The 9787-nt window shown below is 42.1% G+C and overlaps 1 protein-coding gene across 2 annotated transcripts; it reads right to left on the bottom strand.

Moving 5' to 3' along the window:
- Nucleotides 1–2328: 2328 nt before the first annotated feature.
- lmod2b (leiomodin 2 (cardiac) b) lies at nucleotides 2329–9590 on the bottom strand. 2 transcript variants are annotated; one of them, XM_085437425.1, is made up of 6 exons: nucleotides 8968–9590; nucleotides 7995–8471; nucleotides 6403–6663; nucleotides 6100–6315; nucleotides 4936–5391; nucleotides 2329–3374 (listed from the first exon to the last, which is right to left on the bottom strand). In XM_085437425.1, exons 1-6 carry the CDS (start codon nucleotides 9241–9243, stop codon nucleotides 3348–3350), a joined length of 1713 nt encoding a protein of 570 aa, XP_085293551.1. In that variant the 5' UTR covers nucleotides 9244–9590; the 3' UTR covers nucleotides 2329–3347. The 2 variants fall into 2 exon arrangements, with proteins under 2 accessions (XP_085293551.1, XP_085293552.1); XM_085437426.1 differs by having other exon boundaries at nucleotides 4936–5388; nucleotides 8968–9589.
- Between the last annotated feature and the right edge of the window lie 197 nt (nucleotides 9591–9787).

The following is a 9787-nucleotide window of genomic DNA, read 5'->3' as shown; positions in this document are numbered from 1 at the left end:
TATGGGATAGTGTAGTGACCACCCTGAGTGCATCTACAAGCAGGAAGTCTCTGCTCTTTATCGATGATTTTTATGGAAGAATGCCTCTATTTACAGCTTGACAGACATGACAAAGTGCTGTGCTTGAGTAGAGGAAGTTGTTTCTTTTTTTTAAACTGCAGGACACTTAGCTAGTATTGTGTATACTGAGCTGCTGTGCATCGGATGCCACTGATAGAATGGTTTCCAGTATAAATAGTCCCCTCCATAGGAGCCCAGTTTAACTATATTCAGACTTCTCACATCTAGATTATTGTTGCAACTTCTGCAGCTTTCATTTGTGCAAATTTGTGCAATGTCGTGAGCTTATTGAAATACGTTTTATGTCTTCCATCCTGTCTTCCACCAATGAGAAGAAGTCTTCAGACTCAGTGGCTATATGTGAAATAAAAAACATATTTTTTCAGCAAATTTGAATCTTGAATGTTGAAACCTAAGCCTTCTGATGCACAATAAACCCAATGATCAAGTGACTGGTGCTTTGGAGACTGTCGGTCCTGATCAAATCTGTAGTTTTCTGGCCGTTGCCACCTCTCAGGGCCTGACACTGCTGTCTTTGAACAGCTGTTCTGTGGATTTAGGAGTTGGGGAACTCTTCCAAGACATATAAACAAACACAAGACCAGGATTAGGATGGCTGACACTAATAGATCACAATTCTCAGTCTCTTGATTTCACTCTCTCAACTCTCATCCCCCACCTCATATGATCTTCTTCTTGACACGTCATTCCTTCTTTCCATTCTGATTTGTCATCTCACTAGCACCTGACTATCATGTCAGTGTGACTGCTCTAACAGGGCATACCACAACCTGATAAAGTTCAAACTGAGGATCAGAATGGGGAAGAGAGGTAATATAAGTAACCCAAAAGAGGTCAAAACATCTAGTGAGTGGCAGTTCTCTGGATGAGAGAACCTTCTTGTTAGAGGTCAGAGGAGAATAGTCAAACTGCTTTGAGGTCATAGGAAGGCAACAGTAACTCAAAAACCACTTGTTACAGCCAAATGCAAAAGAGCATCTCTGCATGCATTTAACTGAAACTTGGAGTACATTGGCTATAACAGCAGAAGCCACTCTAGGTACCATTCCTGTCAGCTAAAAGCAGGAAACTGATGCTCTCAAAATTTGATAATAGAATATTGGAAAACCCATTGGCTGCTCTCATGAATCTCAATTTCTGCTCCGCCATCCGGATGGTAGGATCAGACTCTGGTGTAAACAACCTTAAAGAATGGATCCATTCTGCCCTTTGTTCATCCCTTTATGACCCCAGTCTACCAATCTTGTGATGGCTGCTTCCAGCAGGATACTGTTGCCATGTCACAAAGCTCAGATAATCTGGTTTCTTGAACATGACAATGAGTTTATGTACTAAAACGGCCCCCACAGTCAGATAGAAGCTAATAGAGCACCTCTGGGGTCTGGTAGAGGAGATTCGCATCATGGATGTGTACCTGCAGCCGTGCGATGCTGACAGTTAATATGGACTATCTATATGGACTATTAATCTCTGAGGAATGTTTCCAGCAGGTTTTTGAATCTATACCACTGAGAACTGAGGCAGTGTTCTAAAAGGGAGTTCAGTCTAGTACACGTCAGATATACCTCGCAAAGTGACTGGTGAATGTACTTATGCCACTTTTGCACTGTATTAGTATTATTCTTTTAAATTTACGGAGGATTACAATAAATTCCTGCATTTAAAAATATTTATTGTTACTTTCATGATGCCACCTCTTATTTTTATTAAAATGCTCTCCCGAGTCTTCAAATCAAGATAAACAGAAATCATCCTTTTTACGGTTGCAGCAGATGGCTGCCCCTCCCTGAACCTGGTTCTGCTGGAGGTTTCTTCCTGTTAAAAGGGAGTTTTTCTTTCCCACTGTCACCAAAGTGCTTGCTCATAGGGGGTCATTTGATTTGGGTGTTTTTTTCTCTGTATGTATTATTGTAGGGTCTACCTTACAATATAAAGTGCCTTGAGGCAACTGTTGTTGTGATTTGGCACTATATAAATAAAATTGAATTGAATTGAATTACAGACATGCGTCAAATCTATTCTATTTCTTATTCAAAACGTTAAAAAAAATCTATTCAACAGGGTTTATTGGGTAAGGTTAAGGTTATGATGACTTACACCTCAGAGGATTAAAACCTTCCAAAGTTAACTAAAGCTGCTCTATAACTTTATATCTCAAACATCTGCATGTTGAGTTGAAGTGATATCAGCTGAAGTTGAACTAGGCCTGGACATTTGTGCAATACCACTTTGTACCACAAAATGGTGTAGTGAGTCAACTGAACCTTTATTTAACCAGGCAAGTCATGAAGAGCACGTTCTTGTTTACAATGGCAGCTTATCCAAAAAGCAAAACCTCTGGAGAAACTCGGTGTAGCTTAAAAGAAACACCAACTGTTAGAAAGTAACACACATCCAAAAAATACATTTCAGCACACACTGCTAAAAAACAGCTGGTACTTACAAAAAGTTATTTAAAGGTGGCTAACATTAGCAAACATTAGTTGTCATTAGTCGTCCCAAGCTAGGCTACTGGTCATAGGCTGTGCCATTCACTGGCATTCACTGGGCTGAACAAATATGGGGCTCATCGGTTTTTATTTGATATTATAAAATTTTTAATCACGCTTGTTTGCGTAGTTTCTTCGCTTGTCATGCACTGTGAATTGTTCAAAGAGCGCAAAAGCCTTGCTTTAATGCGTGTTATCTTGAGTGGGTGTATTGTGAGTGTGTTGAAGTGGGAATATGCATCAGTGGCGCTTGACCAGTAAGCTGACTCACTGATAAACACAAAAACAGTGGCTCCGTGGGACTGACTGCATTCTTCCCTTTAACAGCCTGACCCCTTTCTTTCAAATGGAGCTCATCCAGAAACCAAAGAGTCAGAAAAGAGTCTGCATCCTTCCACAAGTGGTATTGTAAACAGCAGGTGGCTATATTTAGCTATATTTAAATCAGTTCAACCACAACAAATCATATTTACAGTTAAGGAAACAGCGATTTAGAAAACTTGTCAGTAAACAAATTAGTTCACTCCTTCCACAAATTAAAATACAAATGCCATGTACCTAATTCCTATTGTGAATACTTAAAAAAAACAAATTCAACATTTTTAAAATGTAAAGCTGTCATTGCAGTGCAAATTTCCAGTGTATTTTTTATGAGTAAGAATTCACGTCGGCCTCCTTAGAAAACCCAAGTTTTCACCTGTCATCATTCACCACCGTCGGTCAGTCCATCGTCATCAGTATCCAAATGATAACAAGATGATGTCTTTTATGACACTTTTATCGTAGATGACGAGGGACTTCCACCTGGAAAAGACAATGATATAATCAAGCTAGGAGGTATTAATGCACATTACTGCTCACCACGTGACTTTCATCTCTCTGACATTTTGTTTGACCCAAATCAAACAAGAAAGCACGGTGGTTGGATGCCTGGGCAAAAATGTTTATTCCCCAACCATTTGGCAAAAACGTCCTTGAAGTTGTTTTGGTCACTACCAGATTGCCTGTTTTCCATGGCAGATGCCACCTTGTCTGCAAACACTTGCCAACTACTCCACAAGCAGTAGTGAAACTGTGAAGAGTCCCACGCAAACTGTAAACCACCTTTTATAATCTGTTGGATGCACAACTTTTACTTTGAAGGCGAACGTTCTCTGTTTCCAGTTTGCGCTGCACTTTTTCAAGGTTTGCCACCACCCGGTAAGTAGTTAGCAAGTGTTTGCAGACAAATTGCTGTCTTTCACGCACACTATAGGCTATGGCGGCAACCTGCTAGCATCTAAAGCAATCTAGGGGTCAACTCATGACGACAAGTAATTTTATCGGTTCACATATTTATGAAATTTTTGTTATTGTACATTAGCTAATGTTTTCTCCCTTCCCCAGTCTAATGCTAAGCTAGCTAGCTACATCTATTAGATTCATCACCCAGACGCATTGGCTACCATTGATGAACTATTTTCCTAGTTGTAATAGCAGGATACAGCATTTTCATTGTGTCATTATGATTTCTGACTAACACAAACTGGAGCATTGCATCAGTGATGTGCGTAATGTCCTCGCTGGTGTCAGTAGATGTGTTAAATGTGTGTTGCTGGTCCGTGTTGTGTTCTGGTAAGGTGTTGTGTCTGTCTTTATCTAAGTTTCAGTCAACAGTTTCTATAAATACCTGCATTAAGTGGCTGGAATTTCACAGCTACACTTGGAGACCCTGCTATCTGAGGGCAGAGCTAATTTTCCACTCTAACAATGTGAAGAGCTGTAATAAAGCTTCAAAAGCATCTCTTTTCTCGGAGGTAAAAATAGTTTAGCTCTCAGAATAATAGCAGAAAAACAAAGTCCAGATGGGTTCATTTGCAGTTCCCTCTTGTTTGTCCTATTATATTTTCCTCCATATCAGTTAATCTGCCTCTTCAAGATAAAAATACTTGACTTGTTTGGCCGTCATTATTATTTACTGGCTGTAAAAGCGTTGTGATCACTCCAAAGTGCTGGATGGCAGCAAGTAGCCTTTTGCCTGCCTACCCTCTACAGACAGAACATAGCATGTCAGCCACAGAGATGACTCAGACACCGCTGACTCTGTGTCATGCACATCTAAATTAAACTCCCCGCTTGTTCAGTTTGCTTTCGAGAGACTCTGCAATTTTGCTTCAAGAGCTCTGCTCGTCTGCTTGTGTTTCTGCTTGAGTGTTGAATTTTGAACTTTTCTCACACTAAAGCTCGAAGCACTCTAACCTCACACAATGTTTGGCTGAGTGCACTTCTAAATAATCAAGTTTCAGTCTGCTACAACTTTTAATGTGACTATTAGTAATTAGAAGCAAATTTGGGGCTAGAAAAACCTCAATTTAACACCACTTACCCGTTTCAGATTGCGCATGCTGCTATTGCGGATGGACTCCATCAGCTGATCATGGGCTGACCTCATTGGTGTTGATGGCCTGCTGCCCTCCTCCCCTCTCCTCTCTACCGACACTGGCCTAAGGGCATTTTTGAGCTCCTTAAGGATGCCGTTTGTCTCATCATTGCCCGACACCTTCCCCTTCTTCCCCTTCTTCCCTTTTGTTTTCACCGTCTTTTTCTTGCCGGCTTCATGCGCCTTGATAACCTCTGCAATCATCCTCGTGGGCTTTTTCTTCTCCTGCTGCGGGAGAGGAGGTGGAGGAGGAGGTGGCGGAGGAGGCGGGGGTGGAGGTGGGGGAGGAGGTGGCGCAGGGGGTGTCTGTTTTTTAGCCAGGTCGTTTCGGGGCAGTTTAGGTGAGGACCAGGGAGAGGCCCTGGGTGAGCTGTAAGGTGATGAACTTGGCGTTCCTCTCTGCTGGCAGAGAAAGGCGCATAGACAAATAAATGGATAAACAGAAAAAGTAATATTTCTGGAAAAGCTGTGCAGGTGAAAGGGTGCGCATTAAAGTTTGAGCAGGTGTTCATTTAGCATTGTAGAGGAACTGTGAAAAATAAAAATACGTATATAATAAATGGCCAAAAATTCATTCACCCAGGGGTTAGTGACGTCCAACTTTTAAAAGGGAGTTGTTTTTTTGTTTTTGAACTAGGTGTCGAAAATGAGTAGTATCAGACTGTGACATCACTGCAGACTGATGACATAGCAATTTATCAATAACAAGGCAGCTACACCCTCAACAATACCCTGATTTATTGCTTATTTTACTCTAAAATTGGACATAATTTGCAAAATAAATACCATGACCTATTAAATATGACTTCTGATTGAAATCATAAAGCCATCAGGGAACATTTTAATGAGATTTCAGGAGATTTTTGTGTTTATTTAATTTTTACATTCTCTTTTAAATTTCCTTATTATTCTAGCATCCCCAGTTTTCCTTCTGTAGTTTGGTGTCAACGATGACCTTGGAGTGATCGTCAGCTCTGGAGTTAACATTTATGATGAAGATCTTACTCCTTTTCACAAAAATAAGAACTTTGAAAGCAGTAAAGTCAGTATAAATTTTAGTATAAGTGGGGTGCGGGATGCTGTCCAGCTAGACAAAGTAAAGCTGCAAACCAGTGCAGTGGTTCTGGGGTTAACAGCTCCTTCTTGTGCCCCTTGCTGGTTCTGCTGCTGCTGCCTCTGCTCCTGCAGCCGTTTCTGCCTCTGGCGGTCTTGGTTCCTGGTGAGGATCCCTGTCATGCTCATTCTCGGCCCAGGTAGGTTGAACTGGTAACCCAGTTTGATCAAGGTGTAGTTTTCCCTCAGAATTTTCACCATCTCCATTTCCACCTGCAAGACGTGTTTGCTCATGATGATGTCATGATGTCATTAGCACAGCACAGACACAGAATAGGAATGAGAAGGAAGAAATCCAACCTGTCCTCCACACATGTGCCTCTGGTTATGAAACCTGAGCTCCGTCAAGGTGTTGTTTCCTGGTAGTGCTTGAACCAGAGCCATCACGCCTTTTCCAGACACATAGTTAGACTCTATATTCAGGCTGATGATGGAGGAGTTCTCCTTTAGCATCTTAGCAATGGCCAGAGCCACGTGGTCGTCAGCTCGAGTGTTTGCGAGGCTGAAGGTTCTCACGTGTGTGTTTGACCTCAATGCTTCAGCAAATCGGATGAGAGTTTCCTGAGAAGTAAATTATTAGTATTTATATTCTTCAGACATATCAGAACCTCGAAGCACAGAGCATTATAAAAAGTGAAAGATAATATGATTCTGTTCCCTTCAGCACTGCCACCACCACATAGACGCCAGGACATTCCTGAAGTCATCTGACACTTCAGAAAGGCCAGTGTTTACCACACTGACACAAAGCCTTGGTCCCAAGCTGCTGTTACAACAATACTAAAATTAGCCGCAACTTGTATGAGTAACTTTCCTGCTTCTATTGTGCAACCCACCAGAATGGCTTTAGCATCAAACACCGATTTTAGAGCACATGAGAAACTGGGACTGTTTTGGAAAGCCACACCACTCCAAACCTTCCAACACATTCAGTTTTTAATGTGGTTCCTTAGGAAAATCGATTGCCGACCCCTGAATCTCATGGGTGGTTTGGACTTGCCAGCCTCAGCCAGGGTGACAGCTGCAAGCATCTATTTTAGTCAATGAGAAATAATTTGGAAACTAACGTGATCATCTCATGACTTCGTTTCTAATAATAATAATAATAATGGATTTATATAGCGCTTTTCAAGGCACCCAAAGCGCTTTACAATGCCACTATTCATTCACTCTCGCATTCATACACTGGTGGAGGCAAGCTACGGTTGTAGCCACAGCTGCCCTGGGGCAGACTGACAGAAGCGAGGCTGCCATTTCGCGCCAGCGGCCCCTCTGGCCAACACCAGTAGGCGGTAGGGTAAAGTGTCTTGCCCAAGGACACAACGACCAGGACAGAGAGCCCAGGGATCGAACCGGCGACCTTCTGGTTACAGATACGCTTCCCAACCCCCTGAGCCACGGTCGCCCATTCTAGGATGCTAATGTGGATAAAATTTAAAAAGCTGCTAAAAAATGTAGTCATCATCGGAAGATAGCTGATTAGCATTTTGCTCAGTTCTTTCCTTTTTGCTAAAAAGGCCTGCAAAGTGTCCTGTAAAGAACTTCCTGTATCTTCATCTGCCAGGTTGTGAAATTTAGCTAAAAGTTGAGCAAAACTGCTGGATTTGGAAACAAGGCTTATAGATTTAAATTTCAAAAAGTCACAAATTTGTTTAACTCACGATAGAGCTGATTGCAAACCTGTTTTGTTTGATTGCCTTATGATAACACAAGTGAAGCAACACACAGAAGGATCAAAACCTAAATGAACCTAATCTTGTGATTCATGCAATTCTTAGTCAGCAGCTAATTGTTATTATTGTTATCATAACCATAGTTATCTGCATTTCCTGTGACATGTTGGTGAAGATATTTTGTGAAATTAGTTTGTTATGAAAGAATTTTATTTGTACCTGTGAGATGTCATCTATATTATTGAGATTAACCTCAGTGAGTTCAGAGTCATTTCTAAGCACTCGCTGCAGAGCGTCATCGACTACAGTTGGGTTTCCAGTGGTGTTCGGGTCAGCAGGTGGTGGAGGAGGAGGAGGAGGAGTCCGCCTAATAGGCTCCACCCTCTGGGGCTTGAGTAGGGTTAGGTTCTCGGCCCACGACGTCACCTGCCCTGAATTTTTTGACGGTTCAGGTTTTGATTTATTATTTTGCTCTTCTTCCTCCTCGTCCTCTTCTTCCTCCTCTTCTGTTACAGGTTCTTCTTCACTCTCCGTCTCTACTTCCTCTTCTTCCTCTTCTTCATCACTGTTCTCTGCTTCCTCTTCTTCCTCACTTTGTTTTTCATTCTTTTTTTGCTCCTTCTCATTTTCATCATCTTTGTCCTCTTCTCCTTCACTGGTTTCTTCTGTCACACAGTCCTCCTCCTGTTCTTCATCCTGTATTTTAATACAGTTAATGTCTGTGAAGGTTCTCAGTCATCCAGACCATCGTAGTCTAAAGAGCTTGGAAAGAAAAGCGTCTGGATTCTTTAAGTTGCTTGAAGACGTTTCACCTCTCATCCGAGAAACTTCTTCAGTTCTAAGGTCAGATCTAGGTAGAGGATCAACAGGGGGTTCATGACCCTCTTGGGGGACAGTCCGCTAGGACTTAAATCTGGGACTGTCCACCATTTGACCTTAGAACTGAAGAAGCTTCTCGGATGAGAGGTGAAATGTCTTCAAGCAACCTAAAGAAGTCCAGATGCTTTTCTTTCCAAGCTCTTTAGACTAATACAGTTAATAAAATCTTGAAATGCTAGCAGGATCATGTGATATGGACAGCGTCTTACTAGAAGAATTTGTAATAATGTTACTTTAAGTTACTCTGTTCTTTAGCAAAACTAATAGAACACCAGAACCAAAACATAAAAATAAAATAAATGTTAACACTAACCAGTTTTGGACTTGCTCCACCTAACTCATCCTCCAGCAGTCTACGTGTCTCGTTCTCCCAGTACTTCATGAGGGCCTCTCTGCTGAAGGTGCCTGTCGGGGTCTTATCTGTCTGGTCTCGCTGTCTGAGTCCTATGGGCACATTGGCATCAGGATCGATGTCCGACAGCTCCTTTTCCAACTCAGCCAGCTCCTCGGCGCTGAGAGAAGCCAAAAGCTCATCTTCATCAAGGTCTTCATACTTACTCAGCTCTCGACGATACCCAAAACAGCTCATGGCCAAAGTGTGATAAGCACAGAAGTGACAGAAATGCAGACAGGCCGGTTCTTGATTTGCTTATGATCTGGTGTAGACCCCAAAATGAAGACGCTTGGGATTGGAAATTCCAACAAAAGATACGGTCCACTATGAAACTAGTAGAAATTCAAAGTTAATTCAGGTCCTTAATGGCAAAGAAAAAAGTTGTCGGCATATTCTGGATCCAGTCTTCTGCCACTGAAGCCCACTCCAGTCTGAACCAGATCTGTCCTGGCCAACCGAGTTTATGTGACGGAGATCCTCCGTGTGTGTCCGTGGCCTCTCCTCTCTAATCTCCACAGCTGCTGTTCAGGCCTTAAGAGAGGGATCAGAGGGGAACGTACTAAAGTGTAGGCACCATGATGCAGCATCTTTTTTTGGGAGGTGCTGCTCTGAGAGGCAGAGACACAAAAAGCCTGTGAGCTCAGAGACCATGTGTCCTGTCAATGTAGTAGTCTGTAACCTTTGTTTATAGCCAACTGGGCTCAGAATATAGTCAACACAAGAAGTAAGACGCATGACA

Source organism: Copadichromis virginalis, linkage group LG17, assembly GCF_057382275.1.
Source record: "Copadichromis virginalis isolate Kocher_CV1m ecotype Utaka linkage group LG17, C_Virginalis_male_GT1.1, whole genome shotgun sequence".
Classification (NCBI taxonomy): Eukaryota; Metazoa; Chordata; class Actinopteri; order Cichliformes; family Cichlidae; genus Copadichromis; species Copadichromis virginalis.
The sequence above is the reverse complement of the archived record's forward strand: the minus strand, read 5'-3'. Positions and strand labels throughout refer to the sequence as shown.

What these genes read in the sequence shown, in the direction of transcription:
- lmod2b (XM_085437425.1), bottom strand. Translation starts at nt 9,243, where the DNA reads ATGAGCTGTTTTGGGTATCGTCGAGAGCTGAGTAAGTATGAAGACCTT. An exon ending in GTGGAGCAAGTCCAAAACTG is followed by an intron (nt 8,472 to 8,967) that starts GTTAGTGTTAAC and finishes ATTAAAATACAG; the next exon opens with GATGAAGAACAGGAGGAGGA. An exon ending in ATATAGATGACATCTCACAG is followed by an intron (nt 6,664 to 7,994) that starts GTACAAATAAAA and finishes TTTACTTCTCAG; the next exon opens with GAAACTCTCATCCGATTTGC.